The following is a 27,399-nucleotide window of genomic DNA, read 5'->3' as shown; positions in this document are numbered from 1 at the left end:
TTCTGCCTTTAAAAGCACACACAACCCACAATAGTCCATTTTACAGTTGTGTGCTTGGTTGCCAAGCCTTTGAATGGGAGTGAGGCTGAGGGTGACCTTGTTATGATACAAACCTTGCTGCCTTTCAAATGTAAATCACTTTGTTATCATGCTAACTAGATACGGGTCTCTATCATGACAAGGTCACCTTCAGCCTCACTCTGAATCAAAGGTTTGGCAACTAAGTACACAACTGTAAAATGGCCTATTCCTCTATTCGTTCCGACGAAGAGCTAACGCTCGAAACGTCAGCTTTTGTGATCGTTACCGTGGCCAGTTTACCATTTCAACTTTTTTGATATATCTAAAAGAAAAATGTGTTATTGTGTACATGTAACCGTAGACCATGAACAGTCTGTCTGATCAAGGGTCAGTGTTAACAAGAAAAGAAGCCCAGTAGCTTGTCTCAGGTTGGAAAATACAGCACCCAACTGCAAAAACTTTGACACCTAAAAAGTGCTAACAATCTAAGATAGGACCCAATGGCCTTGTACATGTACATGATAACATCAATTAGTTTTCCACACCCTTCTTGGAGAAAATAATTCTTGTAAATGAATAGGGGGAAAAATAAATCACTGATGATGTAAATGTGTGAAAACTGCCAATAAAGCCAATAGTATGTATTGTTTACGAGTTTGTGCTTTTGAGGTGTCATTGTTTTTGTAATCAAGTGTATATGACATAATGTAGTCTCTCTTTTTTGTACTATAACAAAAGTGATTATGTGGCAAGCAGTTGGTGATGATAAAATTTGATGACAAGCTGAATGATATGCAAATTTTGATTGGCTCTCACTTATGATCTATTAGAGGACAGACACATACTTACATACCTACATAGGTTAATTGACCACTCCCCATAGGGGCTTTTCAGGACCAACACCCACCCATCCCACCCAGGGGAGAACGTCCACCCCACAGTGATCTTATGCGTGGGAAATTAACATCTCCTACCCCTAACCCTGCGGGAGACGGGGCCTACGGTTTATTCATCCTTGTTCGAGAAGACTAGAATATCTATCCATTTCTTGATTATAGAAAGGTAGCAAAATTCTCCTCACTTATTTTAAGACCATGAGTATTGGTCCGGCTGGGGCTTGAACCCTCGACCTTCTGCACAACACAATCTGGTGCTCTAACCAATAGAGCTAACCCGAGATGATGTCACCATTAACAACATTTTGCATTCTTGTCATATACAACAAATAGATTCCATTTTGCCATGGGTCTGTACAGAAATAGATAAAAAAAGGGGTTTCATTAAGGGCCAGGCACTGGGCAAATTGAATGGTGGTGAGGACAGTTTTTCCCACCTGGTTTGACCATCTGGAGGAAAGTTTATCGTATGAAGAAGTTAAGTTCAAAAAGTTTTACCACCTGTGAAAGCCAGTTGCCTTACTGCTGAAAATGTTAATGAAACCTCTGAAAAAATAGATGCTAAAATGTGGTAAGAACATGAGCAACACACTCACGTGCCACTTTTTTTGGTTCTTACCACACTTTGACATAATCTGTGACCTATTATTGAACAGATGCATGGCAACATAGAGTGAATTTGTTAAGTGACAATGACAATGGCCATTTCACCGTAGACAGAGTTGAGTAAAGTATAGTTACAGTGACTTCACTAAGACAGATAACTATAAGTGGTGGACATTGAACTAGCACTTCATCACCATGACTAGCTAGCCCATGGGAAGAAACCCCAGTCTATTCTAATGATGCTTTTCTGATGAAAGAAACAATTCTGATCAAACTATGTATGGTCTATCATAACAACATGGTCTATTTACAAACTTTATTTGTCACTGTTCCTGTGTTGAAAATTTGTATTAATTCAATTTAAACTCTATTTTGGCAATTTACATGATTAACCTTAAATGGAAACTATGGATTTCTCAATTTCCAGCTCTCTAAATGGCCAGCAGTAAAATAAATTCATAAGCTATACAGTGTTTTCCTCTTAAAACGTAAGGACAATTTCCCGTTAAAGTGTTTCAATATACAGAGTAAAGTAGCCACAATTATTTAAAGTGAGAATCAGTTACTGATTTTTGTTGAGATCGCATGCATGGATGGTACCTTAAGTTCAACTTCTACATTTACGAATGTCAATTGATCGCCATGTTGTCCTCTGCTTTTTCATCACGTGATGTGCTTGCTGAGCTTATCAAATGAAGTTCGAATGTTTGATCATGCTGACCTTGTGTATTTCACTTCGATCATTAACAGTCAACTTGACAAGCCCGTACAGCGAGGACCAATAAGAGAAGGAAAAGGGGAACGTGTATTACAGCATAATCTCTAACAATGTAGTTTTCCAGTCGATGACAGAGAAGTATCTTATAACTTAGCAACAAAGTCAACAGCAGTAAGCTCCACGCCGTTCTTTTTCCCGCTAAACGCCTATCACCTATCAAAAAGAGTCTTATGAAAACGATTGCTGTGAAGTACGCCACGCATCCATCGCACGCAAACAATGGAACAAACACTGTCCACCATGACAAAGTTCCGCCTTCCAATTTCACGGCAACCAGAACTGAAAATACAAAAATTGCCACAATATGAAGCCACAGCTCGAAGATGGATAGTCCCAGCCATTTGATGACTTCTTTTAGCGTAAAAATCATTCTACGAAAATCGTCTTCGCTGATAGACAAGTCACAAATTCGTGCTTGATGTCAAGTACCAACTTTTTTCCATGGTTCAGCCGCCATTTTCATTGTCGTTTTGAACGCTACTCGCCAGCACTTCTGGGTAGTTCACATTTGACTAAGTAGGAGGGGGTAGGGAAAACTATCTAAAATGAAACTCATTTTGATCTAAATGTAGAATCAAGGTTTTTTCACAATTTAAAATAGAATTTGCAAGTTGAAGTTGAAATTATGAGCAATTAATATTTTGAATTTTCAAAATGGCGACTAAGTCACAGAAAGATTGGGTTTCTCCACATAAGGTATCCCTTTTGACTCTCATCAAGCTTATGAGCTCCCACGACGAGGAAGACGAAGAAGATTTAGAATGTATAAAAAGATGCAGACATAAACTATCTTTGGTTTTATTGGAATTGATTGAGGTAAAGTACAAGTAAATACATGGGGAATTAGGTAATTGATTTCTTTGTACCTTTTATTACGAGAGGTTGCCTGATCGAACTAATGCAGTGGTGAGTGTTAATACTCTGCAACCGCTATTTCTTGCTCTCAGATTCCAGATTTAGAATTGACTGAGTTATGCAAGCGGCTTAACGCGGTGGATGTTGGCCTGAAGGACCTGGTTCTGAAAAGGTCAGACGATTAAATTAAATTAATTATTTTTTAAAAATGCTTTATGCAGACGCGTGTTCTTGTTTTTTAGATTCATTTTTTAAGGAGAGATTTTTGACATTATTAAATCCTTAAAACTGTTTTTAGCTTGTAGAACATAATGTTGCATTCAGCCTTTAGAGCCCAAACATTAGTATGCATATTCTCCATACTGTTCTCTATACATTTGTTAACGAGTTGACAAGGAGAATTTGTTTAAAAATCAAGCACTTAAGCTGGTGATCGTTCATCCCTGTGATATGTGTGATTTGGGGTGATATTGTATAGAGAAGTTACATGTTAGTTGCTCTTTGGGAATGAGCATTGGAGAGCGTGATAAAGTAATGTGGGTGGCGAATTATGTGGTAGCCTTGACTGTATTGAAAAATCGAGACTTTGTACGTCTTTGGCTCAACAACCATTCCTTGGAACAAATAAATTTTCTGATTGAAGCCCTTGTCTCACAGACTTAACAATCATTCTTTGAGTCAAATAAATGCTTAGGTTAATATGAAAGAATCCTATGGGAATCCTTGTTTACAATTTTTGCCTCATTAGCACAAGCAATTCAGTTTCTGATGGAGCTAAAAATAAATCAGTTCTGAACATCGAAAGGTCAAAGTACAATTAACTCGGCCAATGAATACAAGCCTGATGCATTGAATACTTTTTGTGCAACACGGGTTTAAAAACTCAAAATTTTACATAGAATGTATGAGCTCATTAGTGCTTTTGCCACCCAGAAATTTTGTAGTTTTTGATGGACTATTTCTCCTTGAATATTACACCCAAAGAGCTACAAGTTTCACCATGTGCTAAGGTTTTCTAGCTCTTCACCTGCCTGAAGTCAATTTGTATCTAACATGCTTCCTTCTTTACGGAAAGCCGTATGCAAATGAGCAAAAATGTAAACAATGATGTCAGCATGAATCTGCCTATTGGAGAGCATTAATTTTTCTTAATTAAAAAATACCTCTCTGTATATAAGAAAGGTTGCAGTCACAATCAGAGGGTTTGTAGAGGGATTGTTGTTCTTCCCACCTTCTCCTCCCATCACCTTGCTCAAACATAAAAAGATCTTTAAACCAGAAAAAAAGGATTTCTTTTAGTTTTTAATCAGGCAGTGGTGTTAGAAAGTGATTTGAGTTGAATATCAATTAGTTTCACATTGGGAATTTTAACCTTGTTAGCGTAGTTTTGAGTTGTGACCCCAGTACGTGAACAACAAATTTCTTAGCAGAGTAAATATAAAACTTAATGTCATCAGGCAAGCTGTCAATCCCTATACACTACCCTTGAGTTCTCCCAGTTGCTTACAAGTGTATAAACAAGGTAATGGTGCTATTTCAAAAATTTAATCCTCATTGAAAGTGATGTTCTCCTGAGGTAAAGGATAATACTTAATTACAATTGTATTAACCATGATGACTTATGGTAACCTTTTTTTTTTTTTTTTACAATATTCCAATTCTGCTTTGTACCATGTAGCTTACAAAATTGTCTGAAGACTGGAGTGTCTGGCCTCTCAGAATTCTTTCAGTCCCTAGAGGACCTTTTAAGTGGACAAGAGCCTGCTTTGCATAAGAAGAGCCTCTTTGGTATGTGTTGTGTTTAAGAATTGAAATTTGCACATTTGATGGTCTCACAGATAGATTTTTAAGGGTCAACATGTACTCAAAATTTTACTTTTTCAAGGATCTGCATGCAAGGATCCTTTCATAGTACTGAGAAAAAGTCCTTGATGATCTTATTAAAACATAGGAATCACTGTATGTCTTTTAATTTAAGAAAGGCTGATAGTTTAGAAAGAAACTGTTTGGGGCTGCATTGGTGGGGGTAACGAAATAATTTGGATCGATCAACAAAGTTGAAATGGTAAATTGGCCACTGTAACGATTACAAAAGCTGACATTTTGAGCGCTAGCCCTTCATCGGAGTGAAGGGCTCCGACGAAGGGCTAACGCTCAAAACGTCAGCTTTTGTAATCGATACGGTGGCCAATTTACCATTTCAACTTTGTTGATATATCCAAATTATTTTAATTTAAGACCTTTTGGTTTTAGTTCAGATAGTTTTAGTTGGTAATGAGAATTTGACTTTGATCTGAAGGTCTGTTCACAAGACGAATGACTTTATCATTTAACAAGATGACATTTGGCCAAGTTAGTCATTTTGTGGATCAACTGAAGGTTTATAAGGGAATGGAAACATTTAAGCATGCTACAGATAAAGAGGAGTTGGATGCCAGCTTAGATGTGAGCATGCAGAGTACAGAAACCCTGGATGAAGAAGAAGAAGTTATCAGCATGTCTAGGTCAGCCTTAAGGTCTTGTTATTTAAAATACTTCTGGAACTTAATTTGCAATTATAGTAAAGTTACTCGTAGTTTGGCGTAATCAAAAAAAGTGTTATAAAAGAAGTTGAAATAATAACTTATGGTAGTGTCTTAAATTGCATATGACTGCTTGGTGACTTCCATTTCGTACAATGGGGTAGAAAGGCAGATAGGGGGGTTGGGGTGTAAATCAACTGAAAAGAAAAGACTATGCTTGGATACTTAGATGACAAAAAAGGTATGGGATTTTTCTCTTTGGACAGGCCTAACACAAGAGTATGTTTCTAAAGAGGTCATCCTTTCCAGTGTTCAACAAATCTTTCCATCTTATTGCTTGCTTGGAATATCAGGGATTGCTACTAAAGCCAAGTTTGCATCATTACCAAGCAACGCTACCCTTTTTTTTTTCTTTTTTTTTTCGAGGCAGGGGGGGGGGGGGAATATGGTAAAGTCTGAGGATCTCTTGCCATATTGAGATTGCAAGATGCAGTTTATCAATACTGATACAGACTAGGCAAAAGTTTTGGTAACAATGTTGTCATTTTTACTAAATTTCTAATAGTATGGATTCTGCTTTCTGATATAGATCCTTTATAGTCTGAGAATCATATTGATCAGCACTAGACATGGAAAAAAATTGTTATCAGTAGCCATGTCGATTAGTATGCTATGTACTTTGTGAATAAGAAAGTATAATTTCCTGGGCTCTTTTAGAAATCCTTTCCTCCATGGTCCAGTTACAAACAGGCAGGCAGAGTTTTTTCTGGCAAATCAGGTATTATAACGCATAAAATGTTACTTAGCATTTAATAGAAAGTAGAGATCCATTAGTAGAATTCTTTAAAAGTATATGCAAACCATGTCAAAGAAAATCAACAAAAGGGCTAGGGCTATCTGGGTTTGACATGCATTTGTTGAGGTCAAACTTCATTCGGGTTTTTTTGATATGTCAAATGTTTTTGGGGATTGAAATGTTTTATTGCCTTAAGTGTTTGGGTTTTTGTTTGTACAGTGGAATGGAAAATAGACTTTCAACCAGGGATGAAATTGAATCACAACTTATTGTACGACATGAAGTTCACTGCAGTAAAAGTGATCATGTTGTTTCCTAGTTTTTAGACTTTTGTGGGGCATTTAAGTATTAATATGGAAGGGGTTCTCAGACACTGGTCACATTATTTTGCATTTTATTTTACCCAAGGTTTCTCTGATACAGACCACTGAACAAGAGGCCTTATCACCCCCTGAACTGCAGTTAAGAATAGCAGATATTTTAACAGCTTCTCCCGACATTGCTGAGATTGTAAGTCTTCTATATTCATCTATAAACCTTTTAAAGAAACAATGGATACAGAATTACAGTGCTAAATTTGCTGTTAGATCCTTAAAGTAAGCTAGAGAGAACACGTTGGCAAGCCAGTCCACATGGTAGGTTCATAATTTTGTGTGATGTGCCTTGCATACTCATATTTTTATCTTGAGCTAGGTGCTTGCAACTGATTAAAAGTAGTTGGTAAAATCATGCTGTTTCTATATGTTTCTGCATCAACAGCACTACACAACTTTTCTTAACTGTCTAAGAGCTAAGGAATTCAAGGGAGCACTTGACAGCCTCTATCATTATTTTGATCGACAACAATGGCATGGGGAGTCAGCTATAAAAATAGCCTCAAATTCCGAAGAGATAGAGCCTGAGAAGTGCCACAGATTCAGATATGCTGCCCTGAACCTGGCTGCATTCCACTGCCAATTTGGTCACAGGTATGATGACTGGGGGGGCCATGTAACACAGATTAACACATGGAGAGTGTCATGTTGAAGACCTCCTGTGGTCACATTCCATCTGGAATAAATCTAGCCAACCGCCCTTCACTGACAGTTCTTTTGACAACTTTTTCAGTCCTTTTTGAAACTACAGTCTCTTACTGGGTGTACTGAAGAGGCACTGATAGAGAGATGGACGGCTAATTTATTGGGGCAATGGACTCTGGATTGAGAGAGAAAGATCGAGAGATCTAGGGATGCTGCTCTGTCACAGTGTCTCTTTCCACTTATTAAGAGAATAATTAAGTACAAGCAAACTCTCAAGGAAACCTTGCAAAATGTGTGGGGGTAAACTGCGATAAACTAGCCCAGGGAAAACAAGAGAAACTTCCAGACACCTAATGCTAAAGAAACTGGGATAAGCTGCTATAACTCTGTGAGTCAGGCTTGTATTCATTCTTAACTAATGTTAGACTATTGTGCTCATGATGAACCTAGGATTGATCAAGAGAAACTTTGGAACAAATTTCACATTAGATTTGCTATGTCTGTAAGGATAGTTAAATATGGTTGTTATTTAGTGAGACGAGTGGCATTCCAAACTGTTTTCAGGGAAGAAGCATTAGCTGCTTTGAAGGAAGCAATTCAAATTGCACAGGAAACCAATGATCATGTTTGTTTGGAGCATTGCTTGGCAAGTAACATTTCACCATTGTTGAGTTCTGTTCTTTTAAAATTAAAAAGTAAAAATATCAAAAAGTTTATTTTCATTGCCAAATGTCTACTTTGTAGTAAGAAATGTATTGAGTTAAGTTTAAAAGGAAACTGCAGGGTTTACAGCTTGGGTCCGTTGGAAAAATCAAACTTTTTGTAACAAAAGAAAGTTTTTCAGTCAGTATTTTATTCTAGACTTTTTACAGGAGTATGATTCTCAGTACACTTTTTCATTTCATTTATAAATTTGTTGATTTTTGATTTTTGGCTTCCACAGGGATGGCTTTATCGGTTAGAAATGAATGGCTGTTCTCAAGCAAAGCTTTTGTTGGACAGATTTGTTACAAGAGCCACTGAACTCAAAATTCCTGTAAGTAGAATTAAGGTGGTATTTTTTTAAATAATATTTGTTAGTAATTATAAACAATGGTTCCCAATTTCGGCTGTCGGTAATGTGACCGAGGCAGGTTCTGATGTTGTTATTTGAACAACGAGACAGACTTATAGCCACAATAAAATTTATTTATACAGGAAGGTACAAAAGAAATAATACTGATAAAAAGAAAGGGTGATTGCAAGCTAAAAGAAATAATAAATGACAAATAACAAATCAATAATTTAAAATAATGAAATGAAACAATTAGTAAAAATTACAATCAATTGTCATACAATAGCAAGGCACTAACACGACAATTTTAAAGCATTGTATGACAGAACAGTAATCATTGTGTGACACTTAAAAGACTTAATCCTATTAACCAAACATAGAACTATTGAATGGTGGGCTATTCTTAGAATTATACATGAAATGACTGAAAACAAGTCAATACTGATAAAACAATAGCTCAAAACAACATAACATTAGATAAGATTAATTTCAATCACAATTTCATATTGTCCTTCGACTTAAAACTAGGAAAACTGGCAAAATCTCATTCAGTGACAGGACAACATCTGTCATTACTGATGAACTAAACAATGAAGACTGTAGTGAAATATCTGATTTCACCAATGAACTTTAAGTCAAGTATACAGATAAATGCAATGTTCTGAAAGCTGAATGCAGTCTTGACACATTTTGAACATGAATCAACTAATATAAGGATTCAAGCAAAGACTAAACAATTAGATTGAGATAAGTACACATGAACCATATTATTCTTGAACTCAAACTGTAAGACATACAATAATAGGTCAAATGTGACATACCAAATCCTCAGTGGAATAGGTCACTAACTTGAGGTTACATGTACTGGAGTTACTTTTTTGTGACCAAGAGGTTCTGAGCTTGTAAGTGCTGGTCTTGACACTCTGAACTACTTAGTTAAACTAACTAACTTTACTTCTTTTATAAGGAATCGAACAATAGCAGGAAATTCTCTAAAATTTTGGAAGTTAGGTGTGATCATTCTTAAGGAAATTTATGATGCAAATCCTGTGTGTATGATAATTTGGTTATCATAGGAAATAGTTTTTGAAGATGTAATTCTAAAATTATAACAAAAAATGTTGCAATGTCATGCATAATTGTGAGCCTGGTCATGGTAACCTGTCAGCCAACTGTGGACCAACAGATGGCAGACAGTCACATGACTGTTGGCCAACTGCTGACCAACAGATGGCAGACAGTCACATGACTGTTGGCCAACTGCTGACCAACAGATGGCAGACAATCACATTGACTGTTGGCCAACTGTTGGTTGATAGTTGGCCAACAATATCTTTTGGGAACTGTTCTTCATTTTAATTTACCTATTTTTTAATCCTTTCTGGATGTGAAAAATATTAAATTATACTAAAGAAATGCATGGTGAAATACAACTTTCAGACAGGTAACAAATTATGGACAACCAGTCTTTGTATGCATTAAGAGACAGATTTATTTAAGATCGGTGAGAAAACCAGTATCAAGTCTTGTGTTAAAAGAAAACTGCATAAATTACAAAGGTTCCTAGAGGTATATTGTTGATAATGTTTGCTTTGTATTTCTAAAATGTATGTTTCACCCAATTTGTGTTTTGTCATTTTTATTGTTTAGTACTTGACTTCTCTTGGAATGTTGAATCACTGTCAGTATGATGCCATGGCAGGAGAAGCACCCCCTCAGTAAGTAATACGTATTAACTTTTTTAAGGCAGGGCTCAACACTAACTTTTCAACTTACTAGCCAAGTGGCTATAGTGACAAGTTAGATGTTACAACTTACAATTTCAGTTTGTTTACTAGCTAAACTGGCCGGTGGAAATTCAAAACCACCAGCCAAAACCAAACTTCTTCTAATCTGTGGTTAGTTTGCTGCTGTTAATGTCAAGTCCTGTAAGGTGTTTAGAAATTTAGACAAGCATGACAACAAGTTTTAGATTTGGCATTAAATTTCATGTAAAATGTGAAGAAAGTAAAACTTGTTAATATAAGCTACAAAATTTATCCAACGGTTTTTTCAGAAGGGATAGTCAATCCTTTTTAATTCAAAAAGTGAAAGGCATTGGTCGGAAAACCTGTTCATGTTACTTTAATTGACACTTTTTGGATGTTTCCTTATAGTGATGACATCATTAAAAAAATGTAAACGGCATTGTGTACTCCTGTTTTAATTAGTTAATGAAGCAAAGAAGATATAGTTTAATAGTTTGTTTGAAGGGAGAGGGGATTAAGAGAATTAAATTTTGGTCGCCTTTCATTTGTGCACATGTAAATGAAGTCATTTGATTGTCTGGATTTTGAGATACCTTAAACATCTGGTCTTGCAAAAATTGCAATCTGTTATCTCAGATTGCTTTAAAATTTGGAGAATCTTTCATCTTTTTTATTTACCTTAATTCATATAATATACGTATGATGCATGATCCTTGCAGTAGAGAGTGCTATTTATGCAATAGCGAAAATCAGCGAGGATCGTGCATCATACCTATCTATAAGCGCAGTTCAAAATATATGAACTTCATATATTCATCATATCTGATTTATCATCACGGGTTTATCATGAATCAACTTAACGGCCTGCTCCCAGTTGGCTTCTTAGCTCAATTGGTAGAACGCTGCACTAGTATCACAGAGGTCAGTGGTTCGAATCCCGTACAGGCCTGATTTTTTTCAGGTCTGATTTTCACTATTGCATAAATAGCACTCTCTACTGCATCATACGTATCTATAACCACAGTTCAAAATATATGAACTTCATATATTCATCGTATCTGATTTCATATAATATGTTCAATATCAATTGATAGCTTTGCATTTTTGTTACTATCATATTGATTTTTTTTCATCAGAGTTCTACAAAACCTTACCCAAATCAATATCATCAACTCCCAGAAGGCACTGGGTGACTTGAACTCAGCCGCACATGTCCAACAAGCAGCTATTTGGCAGATCTATGGTAAAAAGTAAGTTTAATCTAGCTATGTTAACTTGGAAGTTTCTATCTCCCAATACCCTCACAGTACCCAGAGTTCTCAGAATCCATCAATTTCAGGGTCCTGAGATCTACTACTTTTCAAACTCTTTAGCTGATTTTCAAAAATCTATTGAGAGTATGGGAAAGTTACTTGAAATTGCTGATTTGTTCCCTGAGTCTTGAAGAGGAATAGTTTGAGTTTCTCTATAGAATAAATACTATAACTGAGTGTCATCTGTTCATGGATCACTTTTGATTTCAGGATAGTTTTATTCTATGTTATACAGCTGTCACAAGGGGATTTCCATCCAACATTTTTCAGTAAAAGGTGTGGAGCCTTAACTCCCATATCAATAAAAAATCAATCAGATGAGTAATGATAATAGGGAAAAAAGAAAATCAGGGGATTATCAGTTGGTCCAATACCAAATTCTCCAAACTTACATCATAAGAACTGTATGGCAGGCAGTAAGGAGAATTGCTATTGAGATCTTGGCAGTGAAAGGGTTGAGGGTTGTACAATATACACCAGTAAGAGAATGCCAAAATGCACCACTAGCAGCTAACCATTATGCTACGTGTCATATAGCAAAGCCTAAACATCCAACCTCATCGCCTGAAAAAATACCTTGATTCTATACAAGTGATAGTGACTCTTAATGAGTAAACATTAATTGATGATCTTAACCCTCATGAACAAACACATCTTGTCATTCTCTTTGCTGTTACACCCATTGTCTTTTTTTTTTTTTTTCAGTTGTATTGCAAGTATCTTCACCCAGTTTGCACTCCATCAAAACACTTCAGCCAGCAGTGACTTAATGACATCTGTTAGTAGAGGTACAGCTGGGATACAAAGTGCAGAAGCCACTTGTCTGTCACTGTGTAGTCTTGCAGAACAACATGCTGACAGAGTAAGCTTCCCTGTATGAATTTTTATGAAATCTCCTCGATGATTGTGTTGAAAAAGAGCCAAATATAAGCAGGAAAAATCTTACATTTGATACCCATTTTCTAGTACAGAGGAAACTTATTTCTGGAGAAGGCTTTTGGGCCTTTATAATTTGGCTTTCCCCCTCTAGGTATTTTTTTGGGATTTACCTGCCTGTCAAACTCACGATTTTTAACCAGTTTGTTGCTAATCATGAGTGATTTTTGTCCTTAATTCTATTATTTTCTTGCCTCTCAGCAAGGTCCCCTATACACCTAAAAAATGAAAAATAGCCACCTAACAAACAGACAGTTATTTTCACAACAAAAGACATGTCTTAGTAAGTCATTCACTTACAGGTGATAAGCAGCTGGAATAGTCTATTTTATTCCACGTGCTCTTCCAGTTACCTTTTTCTTTTTTCAAACAAAGTGAAGAAAATACCTGAAAGGTTAGTTCACCTCCTAACTCATGTGTTTGTTGTTGCAGGGAATGTTTCAAGAGGCCTCAGACATTCTATCATTTTGCAGAATAAAGTTTCCCGCACATTCAAAATTATCTCAGGTGAGCAGAATCTCTTCAAATAGCTGACTGTAAAATTAGCCCATAGTTGTTCAATAAAGCATAATTGTCGCAAGTCTTTGATACTTCGCTTTAAAGCCTGAAATCCAGCTTATGAATCTTTGGTCTTTTTTCCACTAGTTATTTCATTTTAGCAGCCAGGAATTTGAGTGTAAAACTTTTCATTTCTACCCCGTGCTCTTTTATGTCTTTTCTGTGTGTGTGTGTGTGTGTTTGTGTGTGTGTTAACAGCTATGGATGACGACTGAAGCTGTCATAGATCACAACAGAGCATCACTTCAAGGTGACATGAAGAGGGCAATAGCATGTGTCGAACAATTAGCAGCGCTAGATGAACCTGAGGCAGACTATAGGTAATTTGGTTTTATTAACTGAGTTCATGAAGAAAATGTAAATTGGCCACTGTGAAGAGTTTAAAAGCTGACGTTTCGACCGTTAACCCTTGACGTTAGAGAGAATGACGAAGGGCTAACGCTCAAACATAATTTGACGAACGGTACTGCTTCTGAACAGGCCATCATTGTAGGCAATTATTTACGTGTCTTTTGAGGTCTCTTGGCCAATTAAAAGGAAGAAAAATGAATTTAGTCATGATAGAGGTTATCTTTCTCTCTTTTAGGTCCGCTTTGAATTTGCTTCATTTAGGAGATTACACCACAGCATTTCCCAGGTTACAGAAGTTACTTGAAAGCTCAAGGTAACAGTATAAATTAAGTGAAACTGACACAACCTGCGGTAACGAGGATAGTTGAAAGTGTTACATCTCTAAACAGGGACTTACTGATAATTTTAGGGTTCGTGTCAGGACAATATGACCCTCTCAAAAATGACTTTAAAAAGTAAACATTTAGCATCCATTTTGGTCTCCCTCTTGCACCCTAATATCAGTATGCATATTCTCTGTACTCCTCTCTACGCATTTCCTATGAGGCTGACAAGGAGAATTGTTTAACAATCAAAAACGTGTTAAGTTGGTGATCATTTCTTTTACCCTCATTTAGCAATGTTGCTGTTTTGAGATATTAGTTTCCAGTCACTCTCATGCGTTAAAGAAAGGTCTATCTGGGGCCCTTACCGAGGAAAGTTAAATGCAATGTATCGTTCTTTAATCGCTCTGATGAAGGGCTCACGCTTCGAAACATTAGCTTTAGAAACTCTTTACGGTGGCCAATTTACATTATCAACTCAGATGATAAAACCAAATTGTACCTTGTTATACCCTCCAACGACGCAGCACTACAGTTTCTTTAGAGACGTACCTCCTTAGTTTAAGTATATCAACTTTTTACAACTGAACAGAATTTAAATTTGAATGCGTCTTCGATTTTGAAAATCCTTTGGACTCAAAATGATAGTATGTTTGGCTTATTCCAGAGACAAGGTATTCTTAAATGACGGAAAGAAATCAGCTGCTGAATACAAAGCAAGGTATTGTGAAATCTTCTTTTTCAAGTGCCATAACGAGTACATACATACATACGTAAGTTAATTGACCACTCCCCATAGGGGCTTTTCAGGGCCAACACCCACCCATCCCGCCCAGGGAAGGACATCCACCATACAGTAATCTCGTGTGTGGGAAATTAACGTCTCCTACCCCTAACCCTGCAGGAGACAGGGCCTACGGTCTATTCGTCCTTATCCGAAAAGACTAGAATATCTATCCGTTTCTTGGTTATAGAAAGGTAGCAAATTCTCCTCACTTATTTTAAGACCATGAGTATTGGTCTGGCCGGGGCTCGAACCCTCGACCTCCCGCACAACACAATGCGGCGCTCTAACCAATTGAGCTAACCGGGAGGCGGTTGAATTTGAGCTCCGGGTAGAATTTGATTGTCATCTTAAAAAAGCAGTCTATGTAAAAGCGGTTTACTTTATTTCTATTTTAGCTGAAAACATTTTTGTAATTTCAACTTTGCCCTTTAAACAACCCCTAGTTCCCTCCTTATCTGTACCTCATATGGTTCCGACGGGTTTCGCTGGGACAGTCTCTTCCAATTTTGGACTTTTCCATGCAATTTCAAACGGTTCGCTCCACTTTAAGTTAGACGTCCATCTTAATCATTAGTTTCTTAGTTTATGTATATGGCTTGCTTGGTGTTTTGTCAACAAATCTGCGAATTTTGCTGACTTGTTCGACCACTCCAATCATGTCATGCTCTCTTCATGCACTCAGGACTGTTACAAACTTCTTGATCGTACATAAACAGTGCGCTAATCAACAAACAACTGCGCCTCCCATAATTTGACAAGTTATTAAGTGTTCATCATGGTTGCATTGTTTTCATTTCCCCTCAGAATTCTTTTAGCCCTAACACAGCTGTTCTTGCTACTGAGTGACCCAGTGTCTGCATTGCCTCACGCTCTTGACTGCTTGACCACCTCATGTTCACACTACATGGATAATTCAGCTGCGTTAGCCTCACTTTACATCGCACAAATCCAGGTATATGACTTCCAATGGCGAGGTAACTGTGTTACAAAGAATTTTCTCGTTGGTGAACGTTGATATTAATAGAAGTTTAATCTTGGGTTAGTTTGGGTTTTGTTTTGGTGAGGTAAAAAAAGGCGTTCAGGTATAATGCTTTCTTCAATTTTGGATGCATCCGTTTGGCGTACGCTTTGTTTTCGTTTGTGTTCATACATGTAATACATTGCATTAGTTTCTTAGACGACTTTCAAAGGCATTTATGTTTTGAGTTGGGTTAAAACCTTTGGAACAAGTTCGCTTACGTATGCATGTCCATGAGCTGACAAGTAGTCAGGGATTTGTTTGATAAAATCGCAAGCTTAGAACTTTTGATTGCGCAACATTAACCCGACAACAATACCATCACAGTGGTCAATCAGAAGGAAGTAAAATGTCATAAGCAGCCAATCAGAACTCAAAGTAAAGGGACGATCTTTAGCGCGGGAAAACACGCGTATAATTAAGTCAGGATTAGTGCCATTTCTGCATTTGATTGTTTGTGAGTACAGCACAATCTTTTCTTGGCCAATAACAGTCTAGTAAAGCAAACTGATCCTTTCTACACACTCAATAAAAATGGTTTTACTTTATTACTGAAAACATGAGCACCAGGAACTGTCATCATTTACTTGCTGTAGCAGTAACGTAGAACACTATACCGTTCCTTTAAGCTATCTTTAGGTTTACCAGCAAAAGCTGTGGCTCTGATCAAGAGAACCATGGTCCAGATTCTATCACATGGTGAGTTGAGAGCTGTCGATGTGTAAATTACTACCCTGACCATGGTATATTAGATTCCTTTGACAATACGAGTAGGAGGCGCAGTGGCCTAATGGTCATTGCGCTGGACTCCTGGCGGAGAGCTCTGGGTTCGAGACATGGTAGGGTCAGTGTGTTGTGTTCTTGGGCAAAACACGTTACTCTCACAGTCGAACTCTTTCTTAACTTCATAGGTATCAACTAACGCTTTTCATTCTACTTATTCATGTTTTTCTCGTCACCATGTTCCCACCAACAGCATAACCCCACTTTCTGCATATAAACACACACATAACCCACAATTCCTCCATTCGCTCTGACGAAGGGCTAAAGCTTGAAACGTCAGCTTTTTAACTCTTTACGGTAGCGAATTTACAATTTAAACTTAGTTGATATAACCAAATTACCTTGTCACCCCCACCGACGCAGCACCACAGTTTGTTTAGAAACTTACCCCCTTTACTCTCACAATGCCTCTCTCCACTCAGGGGTATAATTGGGTACCGGGGGTAACAAATAACCTTGTTACCCCCACCGACGCAGCTTCACAGTTTCTTTAGAAACTTACCCCCTTTACTCTCACAATGCCTCTCTCCACTCAGGGGTATAATTGGGTACCGGGGGTAACAAATAACCTTGTTACCCCCACCTACGCAGCACCACAGTTTGTTTAGAAACTTACCCCCTTTACTCTCACAATGCCTCTCTCCACTCAGGGGTATAATTGGGTACCGGGGGTAACAAATTACCTTGTTACCCCCACCGACGCAGCACCACAGTTTGTTTAGAAACTTACCCCCTTTACTCTCACAATGCCTCTCTCTACTCAGGGGTATAATTGGGTACCGGGGGTAACAAATAACCTTGTTACCCCCACCGACGCAGCACCACAGTTTGTTTAGAAACTTACCCCCTTTACTCTCACAATGCCTCTCTCCACTCAGGGGTATAATTGGGTACCGGGGGTAACAAATAACCTTGTTACCCCCACCGACGCAGCACCACAGTTTGTTTAGAAACTTACCCCCTTTACTCTCACAATGCCTCTCTCCACTCAGGGGTATAATTGGGTACCGGGGGTAACAAATAACCTTGTTACCCCCACCGACGCAGCACCACAGTTTCTTTAGAAACTTACCCCCTTTACTCTCACAATGCCTCTCTCCACTCAGGGGTATCATTGGGTACCGGCAAATTAAATTGCAAGGGAAGCAATTACTGGGGGGGAACCTTGCGATGGACTGGTATCCAATCCAGGAGAGGGGGGGGTGGGTATTGATACTCCTCATCTCTTCATGCAAAGGAAACCGAGATAAGCCCCGGTTAGGTGGGTCACTCGAATACAATACGGAATTACCCAACCTTTTACCTTGTTAGTGTAACAGGTACCTAGAAACGAACTTTCAAAGATTAACGGTTTTAAAGCCGTTGAGGTTTGTGTCTCTTCTTCAAGGGCTAAAAAATAACTGATTGAAGGTATGTAGCGTCAAATTTTAGCCTGCATTACGACCCAAAAATTACTCGATCACAATCGTCTGCAAGGTAGTTATGTTTTCTTTGTACAGTGATTCAGTTTACAGATTGCAGTCATTCCCCCTTACAACGTCGCTCATTATTTGTCCCCAGGTTCTTTGTACGTGCAGTGCTGCGCTCGGTTTTTGTTGGTCAAGTGTCAGCTGACCGTCTCATCGCAAAATCAGGATAAAAGTCGCCGGGAAACTGGTAAATAGAGCAAAGACAAGTATTTTATCCAACGATAGGGAGTTTAAGCAAATCACTACGGCTGGCGCTGCTACGGCTATCGTGGTTGACGAGGCTTGGGGAGAGTACGTCGCCGTAGCCCGCCAAAATCCAACTTTAAGCAACGCGAACTACAAACCTAGTACGGCTGAGAACTGTAAAACCAATAAATTAAGCGTCTTCGCGGTAGTTTATTGCACGTCTAAAAACTCAAAATGACTTCGTTGAAAGGGACGAGGGATTCCAACGTTTGGAAAAAAAAATTGTAAGCGATCCTGTGCACAGTGAATGAATGAATTAAAATATTTGAACTTACGTGTTGTAAAATTGCCAGTTTGGAGCTTATAAACACCAAACCAAAGTTTCTACACGGTCCCTCGTAACCCTCGTCATTCCTTGGCTTCAGCTATTTGAATTTCAAGTAGTCTTTGAGGTTTGAAAAGGAAAAGTTAGACTTTCCACCTACGCATTTCACTTTGCGTTCGCTGCGTTCTCCATGTGCACACTGCTTCGATCCTTCGACAAACCCGGCCGCAAAAATAAAGGCAGATTCACTCGGTAAGGGACAGCAAGCTTGATAAATATTCCCGATAAGCTATTTTTAAAGATGTTAAGTGTATTTCAATAGTTAAAATTGCTCAGGAGAATGTATAAAGCGAAGAAAGAAGCGAGATAAGTTCACGTACCACAGACTACGCCGAAACCTTCCCACTCGCGTAGAAGGATTTCCCGCTACGGCTGGATGGGAACCACTGACATGCGCAATGACTCGTTTCTGGACAATTTTACTTCCGGTAGCCGTAGCAGCGCCAGCCGTAGCGATTTGCTTAAACTCCCTAATGTCGACTGTCTACGGTGAATTTGGGGAACACTAGCAAATGAGGATGTCTGAGGAACTTTCGGTTAGCATACCTTGAAAAACTGTACTGGGGGTATTTGGGTAGTGTAATGTATTCAGCTTTGATCCTGATGGGCTTTTACAGCTTCGTAGGAGCGGAAGGTGGTGGTGGTGGGGGGAGGGGGGGGGGTGGTGGTTTAGCCTCTATCATGCGTGCTATTTAATTAGTTCACTGTTGTGACAGTAAAGCCAAAAGACAGTTGTCGCTATTGCAAGAGTGCTTTCGTGTCCTCGTTTTCTCACTAACGTCCGTGCTACCTTCAAGTGTTGCTGGTTTTCTAAACGCAGTGTTGTTTGACTCGAAAAAAAGGTAACTAATATTTGTTGTTTCTCCATTCATTAGACTTGCGTTCTGCTTTGCCAACTCTGGAAAGGATCGTGAAAGGATTTAGGAAGTTAGGGGCTGCCGATAAAACCAGAGATGTCTTATACTTTCAGGTGAACATCTAACCATGAGCCGCACTATTGACTGAGTGTCGTAAACCAAAACCAGAAAAAAGTTGGATAACGAAGAACCGATATAAAAAAAAAAAAAGCAAACAAAAAACACGTAACCGACCTCGTGCTTGGAAGAGCACGAGTAGCCATGTCTGGATGGTATTCAGTTTTGCATCTTATTGTTTGAGCGAGTGACGCAAGTTTGTAGACGAAAAAGCGAAGTCGAGGCAAAATCCAAATCAATTCCAGATTACTTAGGGAATTTAATTTAAAATGGCTGTTTTAGTGCAATGTTAAAGGACGTTTTTGATGGCGAAGGTGGGGTGTCTCTCACCTACTTGCGCACGCACCCCATAATAATTCTTAAAATTAAATCGGCATCTACTATCTAAAGTCGACTTCAGAGCCGTGCGACCTGCGTTTGTAACTTACTGAGTAGAGACACAAAGAACATGGGAACACTTCACGGGGACTAATGCCTGCTTAACTTTTCCTGGGCATTTACAACTTAAAAACGACCGTTCTTTATTTTTGTCAGGCGAGGATATACGACGAGCTGGGTTTCACCATCGAGAGAAATGCGTGTGCGGCTGAGTGCTGTGAAATCCTCCAAAGACAACCAACAAACAGCGCCCGGTCTTCACTCTTTGTTTTATAAATAGATAACAGTTTGGCGATCGAGGGAGCGTAGCAAAGAATTGCAAGATTGGCGTCGTTATGGAATTGTCTGTCGGACGAAAAAATAAAAAACAAGGAGGCAGCGATTTTATTCAAGAGGGCAACTCAGTTTACAGCATACGGCATCTACCGCGCGAAACTCTGAATCCTTTCAAAATCCAAGTGTTAGACTCGCAATATCGTTTTGGTGTTATCACAGGAATAACGACTGTGTACAAAACATATACAGAAACTTTTTAATTACTCATGAATTGCTGCTGTACAGTTATTGCTTATGAAATAAAACAAAATTTCTCCTGGCTTTATTGAGCCTGTTCTGTCTTCTTGGCCTGCACTTCCTCTTTTGCCTGAAAAGTAAAACAAAGTACAACGGAACAAGTTAACCGACTTCCAACAATCGCTACACAAAAATCGCCGAAGTACACGACCATAATCCTCCACAACTTGAAAATTGGGCAAGAAGCGTTTTAGCGTGAGCTGTTCTTCACTGGTGGGCAAAAACAGGGTCTTGCACAACGCGAGCCAGGAATAGGGATCTAACTCTTAATATTAGTGCCACACCTTCGGCACACTGGGCCTGCTCGTAGAGTACGCAGATGCTAACAACTACACTTTACTTCCTACTAATTCTCCCCTATGCTTATTGTTGTAGGCTGGCCAGGTAGGTTTGGTCAGAGATAAGAACTAAGAGTAACGCGTCTTGACTAGCAATGCAACTACAGCTAAGTTAAGTTACTATAGATTTCAATCTGACTTAGTGCCCATATTGGGTTCTGGCAATAGATTTCTTATTCCGGGGCATTAATATCTATGAGAGAATTTTGCATTTCTTCATGTAAAAGGGAGAATAGAGCAACATTTTACGGATGCACTGAATTGCCAAAGTGAGAGATAACAGTTACAAAAAATGCCGCATGAGGTAAACATACTTTCTCCACCAATGGCACCAGGTTTCCTTGTTTGGCCAAAACTTTTAAAAGTTCCATAATCAGTGGTAGATAGTTGTGTTTTCTCCTTATGTTTTCAACCTGTACAATTTCCAGAAGAATGAAAGAAAAGGTGTCAAGTTAAAAAGGGATATTTTTGTACAAACAACTGGCCCAGTTGTTAAAAGGGAAGATAACTGCGGATAAGTATTAATAAAACATACTATGCTTCGGATAGCTTTACCCACCTTTCAAAAAAGGGGGCAGGGGTTCACAAGCTCATTGTGGAACACCACCTTATGGATATAAGCCATTTTTAATGTCCTGATTATGCATGAAATTTTGTTCGAATAAGGATGTGAAATGCACCACCACCACAACTAGGAATGACATCACATATGCAGTTGACACTGATCTGCCTTTGTTGTGCATGAAAAATACATGCTTAGGTTCATTTTAACGTGAGAATATTATATTTTGTACTAATAATGTCATGTCTCCAACTTCTTAGTCAACAAATATTGGATACTTCTGCATGCAACCTAAATCTTGTGCAATTCGAGCAAATGTGGCAGAATGTTTCTACAATCTTACTTTGCCTGCCATCAACGAGATAAAATTCCTACCTTGTATCGCAACATTTTGTCATCCTCTCCTGCAATAAGTGTCTGTAGCCGAGAAAGTTCGCCATCAATATTCTTTAAAATAGCTTGATATTGACTGACTGATGTTGCCATCTGGTCTGTCTCCATTCCCTCCCCTCCCTGAAAAAAAAAATACAGGGCTGTTTTTCAGCAGGTCTCATTATCTTGACATAGCTTTACATCAGTTGAAACAGAAAGCTGTGGAACAAGAAGCTATGGTTTTTAAAAATCACCTCAGCTGATGTCCGACTTTTTAATTCTTCCAGCTGAAAAATGTAGCAATAGAAAAATTAATCAACTTGTTATCACTTGGTAATGGATAAAACAAGTCAAATGACAAGGAAAACATCTCATATTCAACTATTGAGAAGTTGTTTAAGAATTGGGCCCACACCTGATCCAGAATCTGTTGCTTCCTTTGGTTTAGTCTGTCAATGTCTTTAAGGTGAAGGGCTTTTCTTGATGAAACAATTGCCATGAGATTGAAGTGAATTTCTTCTGCTGAGTATCTGAGATTAGAAAAATCAAGACACAATTTTGGGTTTTAGTGCATAGCTTTTGTCAATGAATCAGTTGCTATGAGGTTGACATGCATTTCTTCAGCTGAGTATTCCAGATGAGATGGTGAAGCAAACAGTTCTGCAAGTTAAGTGCATTTTAGAGCTTATTTTTTCTTTGTTACTATGCATGTAAAATCCCATCATATTTTGTTAAAACTTGTGTCTACTGTCCATCCTGGTTGTGCAGAGAAACATAAATAACAGAAACTCTAACAGCAAAGAAAAGAAAAAAAGAAATACTTTGTAGGACTACCTACTTCTGCATTCTTGTTTCAATGATTGGTTTGCATGTGGTGAGCCAGTTTTCTGGAGTACATGGTCCTGACAGGATGCAAATAAATGAATTAAGGATAAGTTTGTGCCCACAGACATAAACAAAAATCAACATTAACCTCACTCTGACTCAATGGTGTGCTGGTACAGATTAAAATGTCTAACTTTCAGAAGATGTTGAAACACTAATCAATGTTTAAAAGTTGTACTGTTTGACAATATGACTGAGAACAACTTATACAATCTGAGGCACATATCCCTAACTGCTAGAAAACTTGATTTGTGTTGCAATGTGTTGTGTCCATCCATAACTTGTACATAGCTCCATTTTCTGCCTTTAAAAGCACACACAACCCACAATTCCACTATTCGCTCCAACAAAGGGCTAACGCTTGAAACAACGGCTTTTATAATCATAACGGTGGCCAATTTACCATTTCAACTTTGTCGATATATTCAAATTATTTTGTTACCCCCACTGACGCAGCCCCAAACAGTTTCTTTAGAAACTATCAGCCTTTATTCATAACATGTACAGTACAGTTAAATGAGAGCATTACCAAGGTCAATAGGCCCATCTCTTAGACCATCCAGCTCGTAAAGTTTACCAAGAATTGGAACATATGCAACAAAGTGATATACGTTGTCATCTTTTGGAGGAAGTTTGGCATCAAATTCAAACATCTGTTGCCTGAGGTCATAGAGTAAAAATGAACAGGAATTACATTTTGTAAAACTTGCTAAGGATACTTAAAACATTAACTTAAAATAGTAACGATAGTAATGTGCCTTTTGAATCACTACATCAATCAATTAGTCACCCCTTCATTTAATTAGTGAGTGCATTAGTCAGTACATATGAGTGAATCTGTTATTAAGGCAGTCAATAAATCAGTCAATCAGTTGGTATATCATCAGTTAGTAAATTATCAGTCTTTCAGTCAGTCAGCTGTCATTAAGTGCATCAGTAAGTCAGTCTTGGTGGGTCAATCAAGCAATCAATCAGTCGGTAAGTCATCAGTTTGTCTGTCAAGACAGTCAATCGCTTGGTCGGTCGGTCGGTCTGTCAGTCGGTCGGTAAATAAGTCAGTGTCAGTCATTTAATCAATAAGTAAGTCAGCAACTCAGTTTATCTGTCTGTAAATCAGTAAGTCAGTCAGTCAATACTTTCAGTACATAAGTTAATCACAGAATTAGAGTCTCAAACCAAAAAATTTGTGACTTTGTATTTCTAACACATTCTTCAGCATCTCACCTTATCTCTACCGCACCTATGAGTCAACTTGTAACCTATACTAATTGTAATTTGCTTAAAGGCTCCAAATGAATGAAAACCAGTCACACAATTTGTAATAAATTACTGATTCAAACCTGGCAAAACCGTTGTGAACTTGTCTTATAACATCAGAGTTACTGAGACTGAGCCCCTTTAACTGTCACCAATGAAAGATCAAAATGATGATTAAAAATTTAATATTTCAATCATTTAACAACTATGCACTGAAGTGGAGGTGGTTAGTGGTGGATATTTACCGAGCTGCAAAGCGGCGAGGTAAATATCCCCCGCTAACCACTGAAACTGAGGTGAATAGTAGTGATCACTGAGTGAACACTGAGATAATATACACCACCAAAAATTAATTTGAGTGATTTCTTTGCTTGTCACAGATGCAGACTGGGACGCCATGCTTTCCCGAGTTGTTTGGAGGTAAATAGCAAAGGATATTCGGAGTTTGACTAGCCAATCAGAGCGCGCCTTCAGCACTATCCACTGTTTTAGTAACTATAATTATACTAATTATGGTTATCCATGTATATATGTGTGCATTCAGTAATTGGCCAAAATCCAAAAAGACCAAATCATTAGCTAACTGGCCTCTGAATGAACATCTTACTCTGGAGAGAGTTGAAATCAGTTTCCTTTTTAATGTTCTGAACTCTTTCACACCCAGAAGAGATCATTCTTTAGATTCTGTCACAATGCTATTATTAAGCATTTTACATTCTGTACAAATTAGGTAAATCATCAAACTTGGGGATATACTTTGGAATTTGACATAGTAACACAATCTCAGGACCAGCTACAAGTTTGAAAGGAATGTTTGGTGATAGAAGTCCACATGAATGGATGAAATATCAGAGCTTAGAAAAAAACCATACAAATATGTAATAGATAAATTGCAAAAAGTCCACTTTTTATATTAGTTTACAAGACTATGATGCATTACAATAAAAACTGAACTTACTGATGAGTCAAATGTGGCTGAAAACTCTTTAAAGCTTGACAGGGTTGGTCCAAGATCCATGTCTGGATGATTGCAGTTAAGGAGCACACTTAAAATTGCTTGAGTTGCACAGGCATTTGTGATAACCTAAAAACATAATAATTTAAGGTTGTTATAATTTATTCCATTAGCTCTCTCTGGTAGTACTGACTGTGAGGACATTCATGAAATATGATTTAGAAATTAAAGTAAACTTACTTGCTTTGCAAAAAATATTCCAAGAGACCGACTTTCATGCACGATGGGCCCCGCAGGCTCTTCACCTGGCTTCCATTTGAAAAGAAATATTAAACCATGAACTGGTCTGAAATTAAAAAAGAATAATTATCAATAATGCAAGGTCTTTAACTCTTAAATTCCCAAGATCTGATTGATATAACTCTCCCCTCTAGCTGTGACACATTTCCTTGTAAAGTAGTTGGGAGAATTTGGTGTTAGATCGAGACAACTTCAACCTGATAAGCTTGTGAATTCTCATTACCTGTTTACTGTACAACATATGGATATTAATTATAAAGAAAAGTTACATTTTCATCACCTCTTGGAGTTAAAAGAGTTAATACATTTTTCCATAAAGGCTGTTGATGGTGTAGTACTGTAGGCTGCTGTATCATCAGGCAAAAACTCAAACACGAGAGCCTGCTCACAGGCTTAACCCCTTATGCTCTAACATCAGTATGCATATTCTCCATACTGTTCTCTATAAATTTCCTTGGTAATGACAAGGAGAATTTGTTAACAATCAAGACCTCCTTTAGGTGATGACCATTTCCTATATTCTCATGATCTTCAGCTGTGATTCAGGGGTGATATTGTTCTCTATAAATTTCCTAAGGTGCTGACAAGGAGAATTTGTTTAACAATCAAGAACTCCTTTGGTTGATGATCATTTCCCATATTCTCACACCCTTCAGCTGTGATTCAGGGGTGATATTGTAAGGAGAAATCGAATGCCAATAACTCTTAGGGGTTGAAGGGTTGACAGACAGCTGTAAGAGATCTTACCAGGCAGTAGCAGACAGTTGGTAACCTATGGTCTACCACTGATCTGATCCAATACCAAATTCTCCAAACTAAGATGGTAAGAATTGTATAGCAGACAGTAAGGAGAATTATCAATGAGATCTTGGGAGTGAAATGGTTAAACCCCTGATAAATGAAAAAGCCCTCATATGTACAAGTTAAAATAACTTAGAGATATGTAGGTTGTATTCTTGCTGAGACTATACGTTCAAGAGACTAATGTGACAAGTGAAAAAAAAGTTCTTTGGGAAGATCACTCAGAAATCATATAAATTGATCAGTAGTACCTTAACTCGTCAAGGGATGCTTCATCGAGGCTGTAGATCTCTTCCACTTGAATTCCAGAACACCCTTTAGTAACATATCAAATGGGCAAATATTATGATACAGAAACATCACAAAGGTAATAGGAAATAGGGAAGATTTTGTCAATAAAAGAAAAATGAATTAATGAACGATTGGCTACATGATGTCCCAGAGTGCATTCTTGCTAAAAAAACACATATACTATTTTTATAGTTTATTCTAGAGATTGGCCAAAGTGGGTTCAGTGGATACCCTTCCATAATCTTAGGGGATCCTTTTTCAAGAGGAGGGTCCTGGAAGGGGAATTTAAAGAGTTACCTGAAAGTTGGTGAGAGAGAAACTGAGGTAATAAGGCTATATAACATGGAGTAGCTTCCATATCAAACTTGATGTTAGACATGCTTTCAAATACTAATTTTAAAAAGATTAGTACTTTAAAAAAAAGTGCCTAACCTTGGGCAAAATTTATTGCACTGCATATGATGCTTAAAAGTAAGTTCTATACAGCATTTCCTTTCATAAAGTGGAAATCCTGCCAAGCTACTGCTCTTTAATAAACCATACATGTACTATATATTCCTCATTTTTTCATCAACAAAACTAACTTCCACGCTATCCAACAGTATATTTCTGCCAATTACAGTAGGGTAAACTGTTATGTAGAAACTCCAATGAACACACGAAGTCTTGTGTTCTAGGAGGCTATCCATGAAAATAGCATAAATATAAAATGAATATAAATATATAAACTTTGGGTGCTGAGAAATCCTCAAGCCTGGACTAAAGGCCTCCCTCTCTATTCCCGGATTTCTTTTTGTACCGAATGATTGCATATGAAACAACGTCACGTGTTTAATTTGACAGCGAAATAAATTAAATGCAAAGAAAAACTACAAGAGCTTGGAGAGGGAACAGGAACATGCAGCAAAAGCGATTCCACTTTTATCGATCACGTTGGTCAACATCAAGTTCATAGAAACTGATAGTGACTGCTACGTTGAGAGAGAACGGAAATATTTAAGACTGCTGCAACGTAATCTTTTACCATGATAATTTTTTTCCCGCTGGAAGTTCAAAATCGAACGATCTCGTGGTGATCCTGACTCTGTTCTCAAAGGGAAACGAAATTATTCGTATTACAAGAGAATGCTCCATGGTTAACTATAATCTTAGCACGTACCAAAACCTCGGATTAATTCGGTGAAAACGCCAGGATCGCTCTCAATCAAACACCATTCGCCTCCGCCAGCAGCCATCTTGGATTAATTTTTTTTTTGCTTACGAGTGTCCAGGCTATCATTTTACTTTCAATTGATCACAGAACGGACTA

General features: G+C 38.0%; 2 protein-coding genes across 3 annotated transcripts; one reads left to right on the top strand and one right to left on the bottom strand.

The window, feature by feature from the left end:
* Window positions 1-1,741: 1,741 nt before the first annotated feature.
* LOC111328882 (anaphase-promoting complex subunit 5) lies at window positions 1,742-20,353 on the top strand. 2 transcript variants are annotated; one of them, XM_088756159.1, is made up of 21 exons: window positions 1,742-3,117; window positions 3,249-3,328; window positions 4,835-4,944; window positions 5,456-5,660; window positions 6,396-6,456; window positions 6,883-6,984; window positions 7,234-7,442; window positions 8,058-8,139; window positions 8,437-8,529; window positions 10,198-10,265; window positions 11,432-11,545; window positions 12,314-12,470; window positions 12,977-13,051; window positions 13,301-13,422; window positions 13,689-13,766; window positions 14,444-14,497; window positions 15,368-15,515; window positions 16,211-16,280; window positions 17,925-18,020; window positions 19,280-19,374; window positions 19,913-20,353. In XM_088756159.1, exons 1-21 carry the CDS (start codon window positions 2,956-2,958, stop codon window positions 20,030-20,032), a joined length of 2,301 nt encoding a protein of 766 aa, XP_088612285.1. In that variant the 5' UTR covers window positions 1,742-2,955; the 3' UTR covers window positions 20,033-20,353. The 2 variants fall into 2 exon arrangements, with proteins under 2 accessions (XP_088612285.1, XP_088612286.1); XM_088756160.1 differs by lacking the exon at window positions 3,249-3,328 and having other exon boundaries at window positions 2,998-3,117.
* Window positions 20,275-27,399, bottom strand: LOC111328894 (ubiquitin carboxyl-terminal hydrolase isozyme L5). Its single transcript, XM_022933427.2, has 12 exons — window positions 27,250-27,399; window positions 26,051-26,114; window positions 24,939-25,044; window positions 24,702-24,827; window positions 23,827-23,888; window positions 23,016-23,146; window positions 22,440-22,503; window positions 22,017-22,131; window positions 21,856-21,888; window positions 21,605-21,742; window positions 20,982-21,080; window positions 20,275-20,399 (listed from the first exon to the last, which is right to left on the bottom strand). The coding sequence occupies exons 1-12, from the start codon at window positions 27,323-27,325 to the stop codon at window positions 20,355-20,357; spliced, it is 1,059 nt and encodes a 352-aa protein (XP_022789162.2). The 5' UTR covers window positions 27,326-27,399; the 3' UTR covers window positions 20,275-20,354.

This window comes from Stylophora pistillata, chromosome 4, assembly GCF_964205215.1.
Source record: "Stylophora pistillata chromosome 4, jaStyPist1.2, whole genome shotgun sequence".
NCBI lineage: Eukaryota > Metazoa > Cnidaria > Anthozoa > Scleractinia > Pocilloporidae > Stylophora > Stylophora pistillata.
Note: the sequence above shows the minus strand (reverse complement) of the source record. Positions and strands in the feature narration are given on the sequence as shown.